General features: G+C 42.5%; 1 protein-coding gene across 4 annotated transcripts in view; it reads left to right on the forward strand.

Annotated features, from left to right (window-relative positions):
• LOC136878871 (toll-like receptor 4) overlaps window positions 1-24,957 on the forward strand; it is a 314,995-nt gene that overhangs the window by 232,625 nt on the left and 57,413 nt on the right. For all 4 annotated transcript variants that reach the window (XM_068228824.1, XM_067152428.2, XM_067152429.2 and 1 more), the window contains exons 2-3: window positions 3,275-3,480; window positions 16,977-17,153. In XM_068228824.1, the coding sequence (XP_068084925.1) occupies window positions 3,275-3,480; window positions 16,977-17,153 (383 nt within the window). The remainder of the gene's footprint in view (window positions 1-3,274; window positions 3,481-16,976; window positions 17,154-24,957) is intronic.

Consider the following 24,957-nt stretch of genomic DNA (forward strand, 5'->3'; position numbering starts at 1 on the left):
CTCATCCCGTAAGAGGCAAACTCGCTACCCCTAAACCGCGAGGCTGCCTTAATGATATCTTTGATATAACAATAAATTATGATGATGATGATAATTATAAAACATTAAGTCTTTAGGCTTCTTCAATCGAGAAATTATCAGCGTTTCGCCCCAGTGTAGCATTTGGCATGCTACACCTTTCCAAGACGCTGTCGCTAGTGAGCCGTCGAGACCCCACCGCAAGCCTCCTATGTAGGACAATGCAGTGACGGTGCACTAGGGGAAGCACGTGCCTCCACATGTAATAATAATAATAATAATAATAATAATAATAATAATAATAATAATAATAATAATAATAATAATAATAATAATAATTGCCTCTATTCCCCTACAAATTCTCAATAACCAAGCAAGTGGCTGTGCGGTTTGGATCACGTAGCTATCAACTTGCATTCGGGAGATAGTGGGTTCAAGCCCCACTGCCGGCAGCCCTGAATATGGTTTTCCGTGGTTTCTCATTTTCACACTAATCAAATATTTATTAAGGGCACCGGATTGCTCCTTCCGAGTCCTAGCATTATTATTATTATTATTATTATTATTATTATTATTATTATTATTATTATTATTATTTCGTGTGTTTACTGTAGCCTGGCTGCAGTCCTTGTTAGGCAGATCCTCCGTGGAAGGTGAGAGGTGTCTGCTGCGTGAGGTACTGTGTGTAGTTGTGGTGGAGGTACTTATTATGTGGTATGTGTTAGTTACAGAGAAGTGTAGACACAATACAAACACACAGCCCCAGAGTCACTGGAATTAACCATCCGCGGTTACATTCCACAGGCCAGGTAGGAATCGAACCCAGGTCCCCACAAACCAAAAGCTATCACGCTACCATTCAGCCAAGAAAATGGACTACTGTGCCATGCATCATTATTATTATTATTATTATTATTATTATTATTATTATTATTATTATTATTATTATTATTATTATTATTATTATTATTATTGAATTGGGTTGGAGTTTGACTTAGCGTCTTTAATGTGATAAAATGAGTGAGGCAAGGTTGCATTCTGCCCCTCCCCTCACCTGTTCAACATACACGGGGAATACATCATGCGAAGGGCTTTGGACAACTGACATAGTGGAGTGTCAATTGGAGGAAGGAGGTTTGCAGAGTCTGCGTTTTGCTGCTGCTGCTGATGATGATGATGGTACTATTCTGTTGGTATTCTGTTGGTAGCAGTAAAGATGAACTTGCTAAATTGTTGCAGCGGGATGAAAGCAAATATCTCTAGCTTAAACTGAATGTGATTCGCAGCAAAACTAAGGTGATGGTTGTTGATAGAGGGAAGACGCTCCAAGATGACCCCTTGCTGAGCAATACTGGCAGCTGCGAGCAAGAGAGCAGAAGGATTGCTGGTGGAAAAGTTGCTATGGACCTGCTCTGAACGATCTGGCACGACCGAGCAGTCGAAAAAAAAAAAAAAAAAAAAAAACAACGAAACGTCTCATTTGTGTCTTGGTATTTTCAGTCTTCTTCTATGGCTGTGAACCGTGGACGGTGAAGGCAAAACAAAAGAAAGAGCAAAAAAGCGCATCTTTGAATTTGAAACGTGGTGTTGGTGAAGGATGTTTACGGATATCTTACTCCTCCATGATGAAGAGCTTGGTGACTTTCAACTCTTGTTAGAGAACATAGTTGTCAAGGAAAAGTAAATGGTATCAGGCCGCGTGGAAGAGCTCCTAGAATATGGATAGATCAGATCAAAGACACAACTCACGCACTTCTTCGAGTGACAATCCGGAAAGCAGAAGACTCAATCAGTGGCGACTGCTGGTGTATTCTATTGAATAGTAAAGTAGACTAAACATGATATCACGATGCTAAGACATGAGCTATGCGATTGAGGAAGAAGATTTTTTGTTTGTTTTTGTTTTGCTATTTGCTTTACGTCGCACCGACACAGATAGGTCTTATGGCGACGATGGGATAGGAAAGGGCTAGGAGTGGGAAGGAAGCGGCCGTGGCCTTTAATTAAGGTACAGCGCCAGCATTTGCCTGGTGTGAAAATGGGGAACTACGGAAAACCATCTTCAGGGCTGCCGACAGTGGGGTTCGAGCGCACTATCTCCCGGATTCAAGCTCACAGCTGCGCGCCCCTAACCGCACGGCAGGAAGAAGAATTAGGGCTAGGTTTGAGAGGCAAATAATCTGTATCTCACACACACACACACACACACACACACACACACACACACACACACACACGACTGGCGACGATGAGGTTCGAGCCCTCTCATCCAAGACAGAGGAATTAGCCATACCGTCACAACTATATAACCTACACCGTAGAGCCAACTCAACGGAACGTCAGAATTGACATACAGGCAACCTAAAGGATGCACGTTTTAAAATCTCCGCAATACGGTAGCTGAGACCATAGATTATTATTATTATTATTATTATTATTATTATTATTATTATTATTATTATTATTATTAGCGAAGAAGCCTCCGTGAATCAGGCGGCATGCATCGGCCTCTCACCTCTGAGGTCCGTGGTTCAAGTCCCGGTCACTCCATGTGAGATTTGTGCTGGACAAAGCCAAAGCGGAGGCGGGACAGGTTTTTCTCCGGGTACTCCTGTTTTCCCTGTCATCTTTCATTCCAGCAACACTATCCATTATAATTTCATTTGTCAGCCATTGATCATTGTCCCAGAGGAGTGCGACAGGCCTCGGCAGCCGGCACAATTCCTATCCTCGCCGCAAGATGGGGGTTTCATTCATTCCATCCCTGACCCGGTCAATGGCAGGAAAACAAGTTGTAGGTTTTCATTATTAGCGAGCTCGATAGCTGCAGTGCTTAAGTGCGGCTAGTGTCCAGTATTTGAGAGATATATGGTTTTCCGTGGTTTCTCATTTTCATACCAGGCAAATGCTGGGGCTACTTCTTTACCACTCCTAGCCCTTTCCTTGTCCCAGCGTCGCCATAAGACCTATCTGTGTCGGTGCGACGTAAAGCAACTTGTAAACAAATATATATTATCTCGCTTTATTTATTTATTTATTTATTTATTTATTTATTTATTTATTTATTTATTTATTTATTTATTTATTTATTTATTTATTTATTTATTTATTTTGCTCAACTCTGGTTTCATCTGCAAACCACCACCCTTTTCTTGAAAGAAGATTGCATCGTTTGCATCATCCTTTTCTTAGAACTGTGAGGGTGTCGTGTGGCCAGAGGTGAAGTTGCTCATTTCTTGTGTGTTCTTTCCATCAGGTGCAATGACGGCAAAGGTGCTCTGGCTCTTCGTGTTGGTGGCCTGTATGTGTTGCGGGAGCTCGCTGTCTTCTGTCGATGGCGATCATTTTCCTCAGAGTAAAACAAGACGATGCTTGCGACACCGCTCCTACGGGAAGATGGCTTCCGACTGCTACAAACGAGACTTACACAACGTGCCTTCCAATCTCAACTCGGACATTCAGGTAAGGGCGAGTCATGTCTAGCATTGTGCCATACAAGTTGTATCAGAATGAAATGTCAGAAGATCGCAGTGTTTCTTTTTTCTCAAGAAAAATAATTGAAATTGAAGAAGTTGACACATTGCACATGTAGGCTATATTAAGTTTGTTATTGAAATATCACAAGCAATTCGATTTACAAAAATATAGGGTGATACAAGCTGGTATTATCAATGAATATTTGTTCCACATTAGTGTATTGTTTTCTTGCTGGTGTGTCCACAGTGTAACCGTCTAGGCTTCTCCAGCCCTACTAATTTAATATATCATTTTACGCGATATCATTTGATATCAAGTTGATCCGCCATCGGTAATTATTTGTAAGAACATATTTATTCAACGTCAATCATTTGTAATCAAGGCATTTTGGAATCATATTGTATATATAATAACATCGTTTTAGTATTTAAATTATTATATTATGTAGGATAAGAATTCATTATGTTGTAAATACGGTCAATATGTTGAGACATAGTTGTTTTCATTTCATCTCATGTTTGTGTATACGGAGGGTTATTCTTGAAGCTTGGGATTTTGCGTGAGTCATGGGTTTATTTTATGACCAAGGCTAGTAAACAGCGACCCGTGCGCGAGGCTTGCAAGTTGGTCAGCTATATCATCGCCACGCCTTCTGGACTTGTCGAGGAACAAGAGAAGGGGAGTTGATGCTTCGATCTATCCAATCAGATACTTCGTTGTAAATGAGTTTTGAGATTGAACTGTTACCAAGAGTGGGGGTGAGCCCGGATATATAGTGATTCTCACCACGAGAACGGGACCTAACTAAGTACAACTTCTGCTGTGAAGCTAACTACTCCATCACTACTACTTCTACTGTGAACATCTACTTTGAACGACGTGATTTGATATTTGAAACAGTGTGTGGTCGCTCCGCGACATGGTTATTTTTGTACAATGTGTTATCGCTTCGATACAGTACTTAGATTCGGTTATGTTATCGGATCTACGAGAAACGAAACAAGCTTATGGCTTGTGTGATTTTCAGCAAATATTCTGAACGAAGAACTATGTTTAGTTCAAGTCTACGTAATTTTGGCACAAGTCTGTACTGTATAAATAGTATAGCTCAGTTGGATTGAGATTTCTACTAATATGGAAAAATTCATATCTCTGAATTTTCTCCTCTTACGATCAACGCTGATCAGTTTTTACAAGAATAGGGCCAATGTCTATTTTAAAGACTAGGCAAGCAGGGAGTGTTAGTCCAGATAGCCCGTACCATATCAGAGAAGGAAGGAAGGATGTCCATGGAGCAAAGTCTACATCGAGAAGAAGAGGACGAGTGACCCCGGAAACCAGATGACGTCAACGAAAGCTGCAATTGGCGAGCTTCAATTAGATAAAGCAAGCAATAAGTAAATTCAGTAAATTAAATTATAAATTCCTCCACGCTTTAAGGAAACTTTTCCGATTCATCTCAATTTTTTTGTATAATAAATTCATTTGTATTTTATATTGCGTTAATTTTCTTTCTTAAGCGATACTTAATGGTTAATTATTTAAAATCCTACCCCTGTGATTTAAGTATAAGTCTCTATGCTAGTAAATATAAATTTTGGTTTACAGTTTTATTTAAAACTGTAACCATGGCGCCCAAACATTACATAGAGAAATGGGGAACCATGGAATGTTAATTGTTTCTATTTGCGTGGCAATTTGCGGGCAAGCCACAAATAGTTTATTTAATATTCATGTGTCCCAAGATAATAACTTTCGTCTGCCTAAGTGTCTTGACGAGAGGGAACAGTTACAACAGTGTATATCTTGCTTATTTAAATGTTCGTCTGGCTCTTTCTGTTTATATAATATGCAAGATAATATACAGTATTGTATAGAGAAATAAATAGTTGGAGCGTAGCCCTTTGCCCTGAACTAGGCACACGTTCCATACATTCCTAATCATTAGCACGTCCATTCAGACTAATAATAATTTCGTGTGGCTATTTGTAGCCGGCTGCAGCCCTTGTAAGGCAGACCCTCCGATGAGGGTGGGCGGCATCTGTCATTTTATAGGTAACTGCATGTTACTGTGGTGGAGGATAGTGTTATGTGTGGTGTGTGAGTTGCAGGGATGTTGGGGACAGCACAAACACCCAGCCCCCGAGCCATTGGAATTAACCAATGAAGGTTTAAATCCCCGACCCGGCCGGGAATCGAACCCGGGACCCTCTGAACCGAAGGCCAGTACGCTGACCATTCAGCCAACGAGTTGGACATTCAGACTTAAGTAGTGTCAGTGTCGTGTCTTGACTATTCGATCTTATGGTGTTACATAAAAAGGCATCTGGAAGCGGTCCAACGTTCTCCCACCCATTTCTCCCCATGATCACCTTACACGCGTAAGTGGGAGTGAGGTTGGGTGAAGCTATCCCGCCCACTGGTTAATCTAACAGAATATATTGGCTGGACCCTTCCAGAGCACAGGGCAGTCGGCCTGAACTGTTCTAAACCCTAGTTGACACGACCCTGATATTACCTAACATTCGCTCGCTCATGCTTACATATAATACACTATAATATAGTATAGTTGTAATTTGTACATAACACAATAGCAAACTTGTATTTCTGGTGACAAAGTTATGCTATGACCACTTGCGGTCATATTCGCACATGCTCTCTCATATCACTGGATCGCACACCCTCCCGCTCTCATGCTCCCACTATCATGTCATTCACTCACATTATATTCAAGCCCATTTCATACTTGCTGTCATGCACACACGCATCCATCCTATACTATGGTATAATAATACTCGGGTACAGAAAATAGTAATAATACTCAATTCAACATTATTTACAAGCACTCACTAGCACACTGCCTATCATTCAGTTGCGCATTGGCGCTCTCACTCTCCTAATTACCGCCGTAGCTCACAACACTGACACAGCACCAACACTCGCACTGTCAAGGCTCTACAGTACACCGCTGCCAACTTTTAATCCATTTTAATAGTGATGGGTTGCGACTGGAATCGCGAAGAGTCGATTCCATATGCCTGGGGAATCGGGTACCCGATTCCGGAGTCGATTCCGAGGAACTAGTAACACCATCTATGATGCAGATACGTAAACACGTGCAGCACGAATGTGTTCTGTAATGTGAGTTCGTATTGGTTTAAAACAAGGTCACTTTACAGGCCATGGCTGCTCTCATTGTAGTGTTCTGGAGTTATATTATCTAATGCGACCGTAATTTGATCAGAAAATATGATTCTCTGTTTGAAACTAATCAAATTGTATGGATTGTAAACAAATCGAAACTTGTACGGGGATTATGACGTAATATAATGCTACTATTTCAACAAAATGCAATTGTACTAAAGAGACAACCTTAACTAATGTAAAGCACTGATGAAAACAAAAATAGTAATTCTGACAGTTTCTCATAATAATATTTAGCAGTAGTATGAAATGTTCTTCTTTTTCTACCACTTTTCCCACACCTGAGTGGTCGTGGGTGCGAACTGTATAGCACATGATGATTTGGCCCTGTTTTACAACCGGATGCCCTTCCTGACTCCAACCCTATGTGGAGGGATGTAATCACTATCCCGTGTTTCTGTGTTGGTTGGTAGTGTAGTGTCTTTTCTGAATATGAAAGTGTTGGGACAAACACAGACACCCAGTCCCCGGGACAAAAGAACTAATCAGAGGTGATTAAAATACCCAACCCGGCCGGGAATCGAACCCGGCTCCTCTGAAGCGAAGGTCTCAACGCTGACCATTCAGCCAATGAGTGTGACAGTAGCACGAACTGTTCATTGGAAATTCAATGTAACGGAAGACAGGTATGCTACAAAACAAGTTGTGTACTTATTAAAAATGTGACTTAATTCCACAGACCTTGACTTTAGTTAGTACGCCTAGCACATTCTGGTGACGTCATTGGGAACCGATTCCTCGCATGCGACATTGAGTGCGACCTCGGAGTCGTAGGAATCGATTCTCGCGATTCCAGGCGTCATTCGCGCACATCACTACATTTTAACTAGACAATGTGATATTGAAGATTATCCGGCTTCTTGGATGAATGGTCAGCGTACTGACCTTCGGTTCAGAGGGGTTCGGGTTCGATTCAAAGAAGGATTTTAACTGCGTATCGTAATTCCCTCGACTCGGAGATTGTGTGTATGCATTCTATATTCGTTTTGCATTTCTCTTCGCCTGTGTAAAATACTCCTCACTACCATCCACTACAGAAACATGCAATAGTGAATACATCCGTCCCTCCACACAGTTGGCGTCAGGGAGGGCATCCAGCTGTAAAACTCAGCCAAATCCACATCAAGTGCAGATCTCAAATAAATTGATGAAACGCCTGGGAGAATAATATTACAATATTGAAAATCACCATTAATTTCTTCGTGTCCGTCTGTGCGGGCGTGATAGTTAAGTGACATCGTCGCTGACTTATGAAGGGGACATTAAGTTTTGAATGCTGACTTGTAAATCACATACTTATGTAAGAAATATGTATTTATATGTACTTATAATGTATCCTTGTTTTGCCATACGAAATAATAATAATAATAATGAAGGTGACCGCAGTTCGAATCTCAGCCAATGCATGTGGGATTAAACAATGAAAAGTCACGTCCTTATAGTTAGGATCCACGTAAAACATGAATGTGGCCCCATGACCTATAAAGTAACAATAATCACAAGTGGTTCTATAACTATCATCATATTAATAGTGCCGTAAAACTATAAGTTTGGTTGTTTTTTCTGTTCACCTTCCTTCCTTCCTTCCTTCCTTCCTTCCTTCCTTCCTTCCTTCCTTCCTTCCTTCCTTCCTCTTCACTTCGTATGTACATTAATTATCTCGACACGTAAAATCACAGAGCTTAATAGTGTACGGTATCCAAAATCGCGATTCGATCCCCTCCGTGGTCGGTGAAATTTTATAGAGGGAAAATTCTATAGTAGTATTACGAATAATAAAGTACATTGGCTGTTTTATTGCACCAATTTATTATTGTGAATAATAATTATTATAGTGCTATTTCCCGTTCCGTTAACTAATGTTACAGCTTTCGGAGACGCCGAAGTACCGGAATTTTGTCCCTCATTTCTTCTTTTACGTGCCGGGAAATCTACCGACACAAGGCTGACGTATTTGAGCACCCTCGAATCCCACCGGACTGAGCCTTCATCGCCACCTTGAGCTCAGAAAGCCAGCGCTCTACCACCTGAGCTAATCAGCCCAGCAACATATTTCTTTCTGGTTTCATATTTCCCGCTAGACTATCATTTCTTCCACGCCTTTGTGTCACCTTCATCTTTCGTATCTGACCTCTCTTGGTCAACTCCTATTCTTTTGCGACCCCGACGATATTAGGTTTTCGATGCCAAGGGAGTTCTTCATTCTCACGCCCCTCGTGGCCCTTGCCTTTCTCTTGCTTTGTCTTCATTTTTCGAAGTGTCGGACATCTTTCATTTTTGTGAATTGTGAAAAAGTGTTTGTTTCACAAAATATCACGACATACGGAAGATCGATGGCTTATTGAAAACTCGTTTGAGAGGATAGAACGGGTTTTCAGAATTCTGAAATTCCAAAATCACTCATGCTGAGCGATGAAGTGCTTAGCAAAGCGAAGGAAGTTCTTTCATCTCCTACCTTAAGTGGGGTATGTGGCCATTCAGCTGAACGATCAACTCTTGTCCATAGCTTTGAAATTTTGAGAGACCGAGCTCGATAGCTGCAGTCGCTTAAGTGCGGCCAGTATCCAGTATTCGGGAGAGAGTAGGTTCGAACCCCACTGTCGGCAGCCCTGAAAATGGTTTTCCATGGTTTCCCATTTTCACACCAGGCAAATGCTGGGGCTGTACCTTAATTAAGGCCACGGCCGCTTCCTTCCCACTCCTAGCCCTTCCCTGTCCCATCGTCACCATAAGACCTGTCTGTGTCGGTGCGACGTAAAGCAACTAGCAAGAAGAAGAAGAAGAAATTTTGAGAGATTGATTGGTTGTGAAAAGTATGTTAGCACATCGGGAGCGTCTCGAAATTAAAATACTATTACTAAGTGTTTTCATTCTCCTCTGAAGGGGGAGGTGGGCCTCCTAGACGGTGACGCCGTCTCTCAGGCCAAGAGATTTGTATCGGAGGAGATGTGCGGAGAAGATGAGAGGGTTGGCGGCCATGGCCTATACTAGGAACTGTCCCGGCATTCTCCTTAGTGCAAGAGAATGGGAAACGACGGAAAACCATTCTCAAGACAACCGACGGTGGGGACCAGCCCGTCTCCGTCTCCCGAATACAGAGGCGTAGAGCCGTGGTGACCCGTCCTCCGCTCGGTTGACCGGTCGGAGTTTAAAGCTGCTTGACCACGGACCAGCCGTGGCTAACTTGTGGGCCAAGACCCACTGTATCCTTCGACGTCGAAATGAAGACAGCCGAGTGTCGTGAGGTGAGTTCCGCGCAAAATAAACCCCAGTAGAGCACATCTACGGTCCAAGTGGTATGGAAAAAATTTCAAACCCACATAAATGTATATTTTATTTTGACAAAACCTGACATGCAGTACATATTTTACGTCAAAACTTCCAGTCTGACACAGACGCAGCCTCGTTAGATTTTTAAAACAATAACCTCTGTTAGTAATTCCACGTATTAATTTTCCTATTACTTACTCACTATACCTTCTGAAAGAAATGTAGATGCGTGTTTCATGAGAGATTGAAAATCATTCTAATATAGCCTTGAAAAATAAAAGTACTCTGCTCATCTTCCTATTTTAATTTTTCAGTCTGTTGGTACTTAATTTTGATCTGCAAATAAACATCTAACTCCGGGTAGATAAGCAATGATACTATGGAATACCGTCTTAGGATGCCGGAGAGTTGAATTCGAACCCCCTGATGCAAAGTGCATCACGCACGCCTATCCCACTGATTATAACAACTTGTGAGATGTAGCTGGCAAATGTTCGATTCCAGCTACATTTGATATTGGTTCTATTTATTTGTGTCTGAGGCTCCTCTTTCGGATATTTCGAGGCCATCCCCCCTTGGTCAATGTCATTTCTCCTCTAGACTGACGATATTATATTGGGTTGTCGAGATCTAGTGATTTCATGGTCCTTCTTTCTTTAACACCTGCCTTGCTGTAGTAGTGGGTTCATAATCCCAAGTTCCTGGGCTCGATCCCGGCTGATGTGGTCTATTTTTAAGGGTAGTTTCGTTGCTAGGCAGTAGCATAATCGGAACGTCTAAATGGGTAGGTAGGCCATCTGTATGGTGTCAAATTAAAATACTTGTACATGGTAGATGAGGTTATACGAATATTGAAATTGTATTCCCCGCTGCTGCTTCTCTGGTCTCCCTTCCTTTTTTTTTTTTTTTTTTTTTTTTTTTTTTTCGCCCATGTTCGTAGTAGCCTGTATAAGGTTAACACAGCTCTTTACAAGTGCATCTCACTGAGCGAGTTGGCCGTGCGGTTGTGGGCTTGCATTCGGGTTATGGTGGGTTCGAACCCCACTGTCGACAGACCTGAAGATGTTTTTTCGAGCTTTCCCATTTTCACACAAGGAAAATGCTGGGGCTGTACCTCAAGTAAGGCCACGGCCGTTTCCTTCCCACCCCATCGTTGCCATAAGACCTATCTGTGTCGGTGCGACGTAAAGCGAAAAAAAAAAAAAAAAAAAAAAAAAAAAGCATCTCGGGGTGAATGGTTCAGACGGTAAAGGCGCTGGCTTTCTGATTCCAAGTTAGCAAGTTCGATTCTGGTTCAGTCCGGCTCAAGTACGTCAGCCCCATGTTGGTAGATTTACCGGCACATAAGAAAAGAAATCCCGCGGGACAAAATTCCAGCATCTCGGCGTCTCCGGAAACCGTCGTTAGTGGGACGTAAAACCATTATTATTATTATTATTATTATTATTATTATTATTATTGCATTTTCTTTCTTTCTTTCTTTCTTCTTTCCGATGAGGCTTGCGAATGACCACGTGCCAATTTTAATTCAGTTCTTCACACTTTGTTGTTTTCTCTTCCGCTCCTTCCAATATTCTTTCATCCTTTCACTATGCCGTTTCTTTCTGTCCTCGGACCACTTCGCACCAGGCTTCTTCCTTGGAATCCTTCCATACTTACTACCCTCTTACTAAAAGTTTCTCTGTCCATAGTTTCTTCTTATCTTATTTCTTTCTAAATCTTTTATTTATTTATTTATTTATTTATTTATTTATTCATTTGTGTATTTTATTCTATTCGTATGCCTTTGCCGGCAGGACCTAGTGTTTACTGTGCACTGTGTCTTCTGGAATGGGCTAGAGCAATTTTGTAACATTCATTGATCTGTCTCTGTATTATCCTTGGCTTTGACAATATGAAAGTGACTGAGGTATGAGCGGTGCTAGTAATGCCATTCCTTCTGCAGCCAGTCCCTGCTATGAATGGTGTGAAAATGTTGCTCATAGGGTCAGTTGGTGCATGCATTTCAGTGGGCTTGGCAGACTGATATGTAATAGCAACTTCTGTTGGACGTGACATGAAGAGGCCAAGGATGACTACTGTGGTGACCTCCATTTGAGGGGTCACGTTTCCAGAGTATCCGAGGGAATTCATGCCATGTCCAAGGAATATCACTATTTTATTGCGTGTATTATTTTCTTTTCTTTTTAAGTACATGGAGTGTGAATTTTGGCTTAGGCTGGAACATTGTTATTTTTCTCTTTTAAAGGATCAAATGGGTATTGTTACTGCAGATCTGGAGAAAATAATAATAAAAAATAAATAATAGCAACTTCTGGCTCGGTGAGGAAAGCAACGGGAAACTACCTCATTCCTCATTTCCCTAGTACGCCTCTGCAGTGATGCCTAGGCCATCTATGACAGCTGATGGCAGAGCTGTTTCGGATCCAACCAGCCTTGGGGCTGAAGACTGAACACACCCACATTCTATTCGTGTAAGAAGTACAAAACGTGAAACAGGAAAACGTTAAAAAAATCATGAAATTGACACAAGTACACAAATATGTGTTCATCAAGTGACTTCAAACAGTTCCCGCCCAGAATTTAGCCACATAGAGAGCACTTGAATTAGCTTGAGTCAAATCACTCATTGTACATCCGGATGGGCACAACGGACAACGTAAGAGATGTAGCGTTGTATGAATTTCGCCACAGTCACATAGAACTGTCTTGGTCGGAAAATGCCACTTACATAAGTTGTCCCTTGTTCTTGCAACTTCAGCTCTGTCTGTTCGGGGACTTTCAGATTGGTCAGGTCTTTGTGTGACCAGGAGGTAGAGATTCATTCGGTTCCATCCATTCCATCTCCTTCCACATGGCAACTCATGCTCTTGCAACTGTTTGTTGCAACGGTTGAGTAGTTGTTAGGAAGCTCTTTCTCGATATTAATCTTTCAGCAGGTTGATATCTGTAGTGGGTGTGCGGTTATAGTAGATGATTTTCTCCTTTCATTGTTGGCGGCCACTTCTCTTCTGACATCAGATGGAACCATCCCTTTTTTTTCGTTTTTTTTTTCGGGGGGGGCCCCCGAAGCCCGCTCCCCCCGCGTGACCATCGACTCAATCTACATGGCCTCCGACATGCTATTATTTCTAAGAAGAAGAAAGAGAGAGCAGGGAGGAGTGGGAAGTGATACAAGGAGTATCTGCCTGTTTCCATGTCAGACACGCTACCAGGCGAGATTATGTTAGGTATGTGGTGTTGAAGTATGGTAATGAAGGGTCAGGGAAAAACCACATAGGCAGAAAGAAGAAAGAGCCTACATGTAAAACCTGACATCTTTTAATAGCACATGCAAGGATGTGGGCTGGAAAAATACCAGAGGTTGTGTTAGTTAGGAACAGGTAACATGCACAAAACATAAACCAATTCCTTTCCATTCCATCGTCTGGGGATCAGTCCGTCTGGGCACTGCTGTGACTAGCACGGTCCTTGCCGGCTGCGGAGCCATGCGTCGAGTACCACTAGGGCCTGTCGCACGGCTCCACCTCCTTGGGGTACCTCGTACCCAATCTCCGATTCCGGAGAGTGAGGCCAAGCCCGCCGAGGTGGGGGCCTCCTGGAAGGGGGTGGGTCATGGCGCCGGGCCTCCTTCCTCTCTGCCCGCGCCATGGCCCGGTAGACAGGGCAACTGCGATGGGAGGCCGGGTGGCCCCCCGAGCAGTTGGCGCACACCGGCGCGTCTCTAAGTGCTGCGCAGGCCGTGTAGTGGTGATCACCACCACAGCGGTTGCACTTCACTTGGAGTCCACAGCTAACTTGACGGTGGCCCCACCTCAGACAGCGGAAACACTGCAAGAGCTGCTGAGGGGGACGTTTTACTCTCACCTGACTGCCGCTGCCTGCTGAGGTCCTCTCCTGATTGGCTCCTCGGTTGACTGCGGTCCTGGGAGTAGTCCTGGGTTGCGGCTTGGCGGTCCTCTCCTGGTGAGCCAGCGACGCCTTCTGCTTCCTGGTGCGACGTCGTCGTCTTCTTCTTCCCGGGGGTTGCTTCTCGGCGGGGGAAGAGGCCTCGTCCTGGTGGCCCTCCTCCCGGCCTGGTGACCCCGGGGTAGCTGGTGGCTCCGCTGCGTCGCCATCTTCTTCTTTCTCCTGGTTTTCGGCGGCGGCGGTCGTTCCCGGGGGTTGCTTCTCGGCGGGGGAAGAGGCCTCGTCCTGGTGGCCCTCCTTCCGGCCTGGTGACCCCGGGGTAGCTGGTGGCTCCGCTGCGTCGCCATCTTCTTCTTTCTCCTGGCTGGCGGCGGCGGCGGCGTCGGCGTCGGTCGGTGCTAACACTCGACTGCATTCCCTGTCCTGGGGGGCGCACATCGAGGTCTGCAACTCGACAGACGTGCAGGCAGGCTGGACCTGGGCAGCAGACTCGGTACGCCAGGGGGCGTCCTTCTCCACCGCTGTGCTGCTCTCCACCATCACGGGCACGTTCCTGGTTTGCGCCCGGGTAACAGGCCCTTCTGGTAGGCCTGCGTCTGCGACCACTTCGCCCTGGTTGGCGCCTTGTTGGTCTGCGTGTACTTCGTAGAGTACAGCTTTCCAACTGGGGTCGCGGCGCTCGGGAGCGCCGCCGTCGTCCTCGGTTGTTGGCTCCGTCTGCGAGGCTGCCTCCTGGTAGCCCGAGACGTCCAGGTGCTCCCTGAGTCCTGGTAGCCGGGGGACCTGGAACTGCTGGGACGCGCGCTCCTCGTAGATCCTGAAGCTGGCTGCGTCGTTAGGGCGAATAATGATCGCCCAGGTAGGAACCATAATGCCGATGATCGGCAGGAGTGGCTCTCCGATGTACTCCGCAGTCGCGTTCAGGTTGTCGAATACTTGGAGCGCCCCCTTGTGGTCGTCTTCCCCCGGCCGGTTGAACACCACCAGTCCAGGGCGTTCGTAGGTGGGGGTATCCGTCGTGTCGAGCGCGTCTAGTATCCTCTCGACGGCTGCCTCGTAGTCGTAGTCGACCAGTCTCACTGGTAGGGTCGGCTTCTCCATCCTGGTCCTCCTGTAAGAGATCCTGAAACAGAAGAAAGAGCGAGCACTGAAAAGTGCTACAGCCCAGACAATGCTCCTTCGAAGATGTACTAATAAGTACAAGTGCCTGGCTGATACTTGAAAAGTACAGAGCGCCTGGCAAGGAGAGAGAGAGAGAGAGTGGAGCGAGAGGCACGTATGTCCTTCCGCTACGACAGTCAGCTGCTCCTTAGTCGGAACCATCCCAGCCAGATATTTCACTTTAACGATGGGAGCTGGCCTCAAACAACCTGAAATAATCGTGCAACTCTCTTTTAAGGCAACATCAACCTGTTTTGCATGGGCTGTCTCGTACCAACAAGAACAGGCATACTCTCCTGCTGAATACAGTGTTGCCAACACCGTAAGAGTGAAATCTGCTAATTGACTGTGCCAATTGCACTAGAAATCCGCTAGATTTTTCACCATTTAATAATAAATAAAAAGTGCCATCTTGCATATTTGTTTCTTGAGTTGGAATGAAGCATAATAGGCCCTAGAATTGGGAATGGTTGAAATAGCACCACTGAGTTAAAAGAGAGTATGATTGATTACGTATAAAATAATCTAGTTCTTAACTGCTTACCGCTTACTATTAAGCCATACTCTCTTAATCAACGCAATATAAATCCACTACTACAATCGCCAGGCATTAGGATGCTATTACACCATCTGTTGATTCGTCCATGATGATACTGTAAGGGCTGTCACTTACGCAATTTTTCAACTCATTTATGAAATGAGGGCAAGTCTGTTTTAATTATTGCAGTATACTTCGTTCTATGCATCTGCTGGTAACAACCGAGTCTGTAAACATCGTCTTTGCAAACTTCGGCGAAGTGATTAGTGGTATAAACTACAATGTTCCAGATTACATACACTTCATATTTAAACATGCGCACACAATAAGAACAATGAGTCATTAAGGCATAGGTAATATAAATTGATAAAGTCGCTTAAACATAAAATAACCCACACAGAATGTGTGCGCAGCAAAAGCAAAAGCAAAGTCATCTCCCTACAGGCCATGAAGGCCCTTGGAGGGGTGGAAGGTAAAGGCTTCCACCATCCGTAACCGCGGCACTTGAGTGGTTAGCTCTACGCCCGGCCGCCTTTGCCCCCAGGAATTACCCTGGTACTCATTTTTGGTGTAGGCTGAGTGAACCTCAGGGCCATATGCACCTCCGGAAGTGGAAATCTCATTTCTTAAATTTTACGACTTCCTGACGGGGATTCGAACCCACGTCCTTCCGGGCGAGCCGAGCACGCCTTTACCGCCTCGGCCAGGCAGCCCCTATGTGTGCGCAGCACACTGATGAAAGTCACTAACATACTAAATACTTTTAAAAGTGACCCCTATGGTGTTGCAGTAGAATGACGGAGTCCCACATAGGCACCAGTGATGGACTGAACTAATATATACCCTCAAAAAGCAAAACAGATCTCGTCCAGTAATAAAACGATACTTCCCAATTACACGAAGGTGATTTACAGCCTCGACCCGCCGGAATTGAAACACAGTTTTAGTGGTACTTCCACCGGGGACTAGGTACATTCTAATTTTTCCCATTAATTTGATTCAGTAATATTTATGCTATAAATGTGAGGCATTACGTTTACATTTTACAAAGCCACTAGAAAATCCTCTGACACATCAAAATTCTGCCAAAAATTCCGCTAGCCGCTAAGTGCAGTTTTTCGCCGCTAGGAGGATTTAGAATCCACCAGACTTGGCGGGAAATCCGCTAAGTTGGCAACACTGGTTGAATAGCATAAAGCCAGTGCTGTTATATTACAAGTGCATCTATACATAAGAACAGCGCGTTGAAAGTGGCAGATTAATGTGAATATAATAAATAAAATCCGGAGACTTTTTGAAGTTACCATTTCTATAGAAAAGCGCGAGCAAAATTGTGCCGTAATATGTATTTCCATTTCTGTTGAACAGTGTTTTTTTTTTTTGTTTTTTTTTTTTTCAGATCCTCGACTTATCCTACAATCGTATCCGCGAGCTGAACAGCGACTCTTTCAAGAGGTACACCAATCTCGAGATACTGTTCTTGGACGACAACTTGATCAGCTACATAGCTAACGACACATTCCAACCCCTCCATTATCTGGAGGTTGTCCTGTTGAATTTAAACGCCATTAGTCAGGTGAGTTCCAGTACCATTCTTTTTATATATATATAAAAATAACATGTACTGACTGACTGATTCATCATCGGCGAGCTAATGGACATAAAGAAATGAGAATTTTGGGGATACATTTATATTAGAGTGTAGGTGCTCACTGAGGGAGGATTTTGGGTTATTCCGTCGTTAAGGGGAGTGAAAAGTGGGGATGAATTGTTTAAATGAGTATATACCTCAACAATTTAAAAGTTTACAGACGTAAAAATTGGTATTTGGAATCTCATTTAACAATAAAGAAATGTATTTTTTGTTTTCGGAAGAGCCCATTGAGGGGAGTGAAAAAAGGTGAAATATGGGTTGAATACCTTTTATGAAGATAATTATATCTAAAAAAAAATGAACATGTTATAGACATGAAGAGTGGTATTTTGAATCTCCTTTAAAAATAAAGAAACGCGTATATTTTGTTTTTGAAAAATCCAATTAATGGGGGTGAACAGGAGTGACAAATGGGGTGAATTTTTAGAAATGCTATATCTTTAGTATATCGCAGAAACGTGACATGTTACAGACGTAAAAATTGGTATTTGGTATCTCCTGTAAACATAAAGAAACACAGATAATTCGTTTTCGGAAAATCCACTTAAGTGGAACTGAAAAAGGGGGTGAATTTTTAGAATGAGCATATCAACAGTATATCTCAAAAATTTAACATGTTACAGATGTGAAAATTGGTATTTGGAATCTCCTTTAAAAGTAAAGAAGTATGCATTTTTTGTTTTTGGAAAATCCACTTAAGAGGGAGGGGGATGAAAGAATTAAAAAATTAGTAGAATTATTTATATGAGGATACTTATATCTCAAAAACTAAAGATGTTGCAGACGTGAAAATTAGTATTTGGAATCTCCCTTAAAAGTAAAGAAACACGTATTCCTTGGATTTCGGAAAATATAATAAAGGGAGGGGGTGAAAGATTTAGAAAATTAATTGAATTATTTGTATGAGGATACTTACATCTAATAAAACTAAAGATGTTACAGACGGTGAAAACCGGTATTTGGAATCTCGTTTAAAAATATTAACTTGGGAGTTGAATTCCTGTTATGAGGACACATATATCTCATAAACTGAAGATGTTACAGTCGTGATAATTGTTATTTGGAAGCTCCTTTATAAATAAACAAACTTTTTCTTGTTTTCGGAAAATTCACTAAAGGGGGATGGTGAACGGAAGTGAAAATGTTGCATAATTTTTAAGGGGATACTTCCATCTCACAAACTAAACGTTACAGACGTGAACATTGGTATTTGGAATCTCCTTTAAAAATAAAGAAACACGCATTTTTAGGGGGTGGGAAATCAACTTAGGGGGAGGGGAGGTGAAAAAGAAGTTGATTTTTTAATGAGGATACATATATCTCAAAATTGAAGATGTCATAGACATGAAAATTTGTATATGGAATTTTTTTTCGAAGCAAAGAAACACGTATTCTTTTGCTTTCGGAAAATTCACTTAAGTGGGGAGGGGGTGGGAAGAAGTGAAGTTAAATTCTTTTATAAAGATTTTATATCTCAAAAACTGAACATGTTACAGACGTAAAAGTTGCTACTTTGAATCTCATTTAAAAATAAATAAACACGTATTTTTTCGGAAAATCCACTTAAGGGGGTAAAAGGAATTGAAGAAATCTGGTGAATTTTTAAAACCACTACTGTTATATCTACAGTACATGTCAAAAACTTAACATGTTACAGACATGAAAGTTGGTATTTCGAAAGACCTCTAAAAATACAGGAACACGTATTTTTTTGTTTTCGGAGAAGGCACTTAAAGAGGGGTGAAAAGAAGTGAAAAAAAGGCCTTGAATAATTTTTTATGAGGATGCTTATATCCCAAAAACTTAAGATGTTACAGAAGTGAAAATTGGTAAGATATTTGGAATCTCCTTTAAAAATAATGAAACATGTATTTTGTTTTTGATTTTGGAATATCCACTTAGGTGGGGGAGAGGGTGGGCGGGGGAGGACTGATAAAGAGGTTGAATTATTTTTATAAGGATACGTATATCTCAAAACTGATGTTACAGACATGGAAGTAGGTATTTGGACTCTCCTTTAAAAATAAAGAAAGACGTTTTTCCGACTTGAAAGAAGACTGTTTCTCACATGTACAGTTCTATGTCGCGTGGTCATCTTATCCCCAAAAGGCAACACCACAAACGTGATTTACAGAGTTTCTGGGTTAAATGAAACTCAATTTTAAGGTGTTTTTATACTTTGCGTATTTTCCGCTAATATCTTAGTACAGTACCGAGGAACGATTACTTTTATTAAATTACGAAATCCACGCGACTGAAGCCGCGGGTAACTGCTAGTATGATATGATCAGCAAGTTTGGTGGTGATGGTGGTGATAACTATCTCATCTTAATTACACCAGTGTCCAAAAGTTAAGCTTAAGTTACGAGTGAGCAGGGCAACAGGAAATAGACCGCAAATCGCACGACATATGCACTTATCAACCTTGCGTGTTCACTCTGTTTAGGAAAGGAGTGTTCCCTGCTTTGACTAGTGGCGTAGTCCAGCTGCATGACTAAATGGATAGCGCGCTGGCCTTTGGTCACACGGGTCCCGGGTTCGATTCCCGGCAGGGTCGAGAATTTTAACCATCATTGGTTAATTTCGCTGGCACGGGGGCTGGGTGTGTGTGTTGTTTTCATCGTCATTTCATCCTCATCAGGATGCGCAGGTCGTCTACGGGCGTCAAATCAAAAGCTCTGCACCTGGCGAGCTGAACATGCCCTCCGACACTCCCGGCACTAAAAAGCCATACGCCGTTTCATTGACTAACGGCGTAACCGCAAGGTAAACACAGCCAGTGCCTGCGCTCCATATTCCCTCCGTCGTGTTTGCCTTGTTATAGTGTGCGGAGTGTAGCCTCGTGGTGAACATGACAATATAATGGCACAACGACGCCATTTGGACCCCGTTTTGCAGGGTAGAATACTCGGCCGCCTGGAAGCAGGCCAGACACAGACCGAAGTCGCCGTATCCTTGAATGTGCCACAAAGTGTCATTTCCTGGCTTTCGAGACGATTTCGAGACACAAGAGATGTTAGTCGTAGGCCAGTACCAGGTCGACCGAGGGTAACCACCCCACAGCAGGACCGATATCTGGTCTTACCCGCCCGACGAAATCGGAGTGCACCTGCAAGACAATTGTCGGCGGAGCTTGCAGCCATTTCAGGGGTTGCCGTTTCCCGGCAAACTGTGTACCGGAGGCTCAGAACAGCAGGGCTGTTTGCCCGACGTTCAGCGGTGTGCGCCCCGCTAACTCCAGCACAGAGACGGGTCCGTTTACTGTGGAGCCGTAAACAGTGAAACTGGACCATGAATGAATGGAGGCATGTACTCTTCATAGATGAATCCCGCTTCAGTTGGCAGAACGATTCCCGTCGCACATTAAACTGGAGAGAACCGGGTAGCCGATACAACCACAGGTCGTGGAACGGGACCAGTATGGTGGTGGCCGTTAGGGGTAACCATACATCCTATTAACAGCATATTTTGTTGTGGATGACATTGCCAAGTTTATTGTAGTTAGTTGTTGTCAAAGGTGCACCTTAGCTGTCAGAACCTTTCTGACACTGTTTTCTTGGACAAGTTGTGTGACATATGGTGTGTGAGTCAGCTTCCGTTTGTTTAGCAATCCGTCTGACATTCCTTCGGGTGGTATGGTCTCGTTTAGTGATTATGCTTAACTTTTGGACACTAATGTATAATCAGAGATATTCCTGCCTACTATTATGTGCCTTCCTTCTGTTGTTGTCGATCCGTTTCTCGGGGTATTCTTTTTTCCTTTAATTTATTATCCTTAATTTCGTTATTTTCGGACAGTACAGCGTCATAATCTATTTCATCAGCCATATTATAAATTTAAGTGTATAATGTTTCGTGTAAAATCAATGGCAGCACGGCTTCATGTCCGGAAAGTCAACAATTACAAACTTCGTAAATTTCTCATAGGATATTTCTACGACCTCGGATGAGGGCATTCACGCGGATGTAATATGCACAGATTTAAAAAATGCGTTTGAAAAAGTAAAGCATGACCAGCTTCTAAGCAAATTCAATTCAAAAGATTTTTTGAAGCCATTTCATATTTTTTCAGTTCATAATTAAAAACAGAGCACGGTACATCACTTGCACAAGAAATACATCTGAAGAATACTTCTCTTTCTCAGGAATTCCAGAAGGTTTAAATCAGAGACCAAATCTGTTTTTACTTTGCATTGATGATCGTGTAAATTGTGTAAGACATTCCAGCTGGTTAATTTATGCAGATGATCCGAAGTTATACACGCATATGTCAACAACAGAAGATTGTCAATTTCTAAGATAACATTTGCAAAAAGGAGCATGAGGAACAGGCTAACATTCAATATTTCTAAGTGTGTAACCCTTCCTTTATCAAAAGCTAAAGTGCCGGTAACGTTCACGTACTCGTTGTTCGGAAGAACTTGAAGAAAATCATAGAACACAATGACCTTGGTATATTATTTGATGCCAGTTAACATTCCGAAGTTATATTGCAAGAACAGCTAACAGTGTTTATTAAATGTTAGGATTTGTCGTGCGTAATAAAAACCATTTTAATGGATGCAAGCAATTATTACACTCTAAAATACGTTAGTACGCTTTAGAGTTGAATACGCCACTGTTACATGGAATCCATGGATCAATAAAGGTATCGAATTAATATGAAGAGTTCAGAAACATTTCCTGCAATTTCTATACATGCGAAAATATGGTGAATTTCCTTTGATTGTGAGCTGCGAGTGTCTGTTCATAGATGTCCATTTCAAAACTCTTAGATCACGTAAAGATTAATGCGATACGGTATTTTTTGTACAAAGTTGTGCATAGAATCCTTGAAAATTCGTATCATCTTTCTTTATTACAATTCAATGTCCCGCAGCGAAAACACGAGTTTCAATTACGTTATACGGTGAAAATGTGAAAACAATCACTCAACACTTCACAGAATATGCAATAAGTATAATACACAGTGACCCGTATAAGCCTAAACTACTTTAACGAGTCATAACATTTGAATCAATAAGAGGACACATGTGCAACTTTGGGAGATACACAGTTGGGAGATTACATACATACATACATACATACATACATACATACATACATACATACATACATACATACATACATACATACATACATACATACATACATACTGTGCCCTACAACGATCTGATCGCAATCAAGCAAACGCTGAGAACTGACCAGATGCGTTGTAGTGGGAAAACTTACTCACCAAATGGTGACCTTGGCACATAGCTTACCTGAATCGTAACTCCTATTCTGCAGCTCTCGATAGCTCAGCCATAATAAAAATACGTGGGTGAAATCGGTCAGCGAAGTAATAAATAGAAGAGGAAAGGTTCGATCAGGTTAAAACTACCACAAGCTAAATTTTGAAGAAAATATACGTGAGTTGCAACACTTCAAAATCAAATACAGAATTTATTTCAAACGGAGAGATATATTCCACATATTTAAATTGATGAAAAATTTATATAACTTCAAATCTTTTCTCAAGTCAACTACAACAACAAGAAGTGGGATCCTCGATCCTTTGCCAGAGCTACTGTTGGGAAAACCCTGCATCTTCTTCCGTCGATACGTTTGCAGTCTGGGTTACCACCTTGTTCCTTTGGTACAGACACATTCTAACCTCCAACATAACTCTAACCTCAAACAGAAATGAAACAAAAATAATGAATCAAGGGGAAATTATCTCGCATACGCAACTGGTATTTAATTTTTGTCCCTATTTATATTATGCTGCAGGACTTAGTTATAAACACACGCACTTAACACCAAACATGCAGTACTTGATGCATGACATCCGAGCCTCGAACTCATGACTCCACTGGAAGGCATGTAATATCTCAAATTACAACACAATCTAAAAACAATTTATTGACAATGCACAAAATGATATGGGATTTCCAGATGCCTGTAATAAGGTACAACAAGAACTGTGTGTATATTTCACTTTTAAAAGCCTGTTGAAATGAGGTCAAACTTCATTTCGTAGACAGTGACTTATTTGTCAAACCAGACATGGAGAGAATTTCCCCCAAACAAGTGATGTCTGAAAACCTTCCCTTTCTGCGAGACCTGCGGGAGCCTGCATCGGCCACCGAGCGCCATCATCCATTCCACTCGTGATTTACAAGCAGCTGGCAAGTTGTAAACAAGCGAATGGCGAGACTTAATTCATACAAATACTAGCCCTAGTAAAGGAAGTTAATTACTATGCCCTCTCATTAATATAACTGACGTGTAACTACCACACGTATCCTTATTCCACACAGTGCGAATCCCAGCACATTAATTAATTCATAACTAGAGCTCAGTTGGAGCATTTGTACCTTTTATTACCCGTGTATTACCTGCACGCACATATATCATTACACAGCTTATGCTTGCGTACATCGCGCAAATAGGGCTCTTTTATCTCTTATCATCCCTGGGCTTATTAAACCGATATATCTCGCCTTTTAATTATTTCCTGCGTGAATGCATGGCTAGCTCGATTCCCGCGCATGGTCCCGAGATGCATTAAAGGTAATATTGAAAAACTTATAGCTTTATATCTGACAACAAAGACACTTATATCTAAACATGTCTCATGGACTTCTAAATAGGCCCTAAGATACTCGGTCTACCTATAAAATTCTTAGACTGCGCAAGTCTTTGAATTGATGAAATAACAACAACCCTTTCTTCCATTGAATGATGACCTTATGTACATCAAAATAAGACACAAATGAAACCGTAATCAAGAAATAAAACACGCAAAAATTAAGCTACTCTAATCATGCATTTCCTGAGCATAATTTATATACAGGTGCCCGAGGACACAAAATACTATTTACAAATTAGCCTGAGGGCGTTACGTTACATTTATCACTTGGCGAAGCTACCCTATCTCTGATTCATGCTCTTAAGTTAGAATTGGTCTGACCTTCATCTGTAGTTACATTTAGCGGCTCTCCTGGGCGTACATGAGTTTAGTGACCCATGTTAGCGCTGGTGGTAGAAGGCAGCGGTCCTGAGTTCGTGCATGGCGACATCACGATGGCCTTCATTCTTCGACCGGAACCTCGTACTGATGAATTGATTGCCGTCTCCTAGCTGCTTACGGTGTCTTGACTGGATGTGATGCCCACCGCCAGCGGGTCCTGGATCGTTGTTTCTCTGCGGCGAAGGATGTCCTCGTTGTTCGGTCGTGCCACCGGCTCCCAGCGTGATGAATTAGCACTGGCGGGCGAATTTTTGATGTTAAACAATTTTCATTTTGACAAAGAACTGCAACGCATTAAGATGAATGCTGTCTTCTATCTATCAGCTTCTGACACACAGGTACACCTCGCAGGCAGAGTTCCGCACAGAGAATGCTCTCCGCGTCCCAAGCGTGCAGTATTTATTGAAGTGACTTACCCACGCACGCGAGATTCTCGTTGGGAGAACCACTTGAACTCGCTCTCACGGAATGAAATTTATCTCACGGTGCTTGAGACAAATACACATTAACTCACAGAGATTATGAATATCTTCATGTGGCATATAAAAATGTTCATAAGATTGCGCTCGCTCCGGCTATCGTTTTAGAATCTCGATATTCCTTCTGTGGGCAGAGATATCCGTCGAGTTTCATTTACCTCCAGCCTGAATTCTCCCGCTGTTTTTTATAAAGATGCTGGCATCAGACGCTATAAGTGAAATGGTTGGCGTG

The sequence above is a fragment of the Anabrus simplex genome, chromosome 8 (genome assembly GCF_040414725.1).
Source record: "Anabrus simplex isolate iqAnaSimp1 chromosome 8, ASM4041472v1, whole genome shotgun sequence".
Taxonomy (NCBI): Eukaryota; Metazoa; Arthropoda; class Insecta; order Orthoptera; family Tettigoniidae; genus Anabrus; species Anabrus simplex.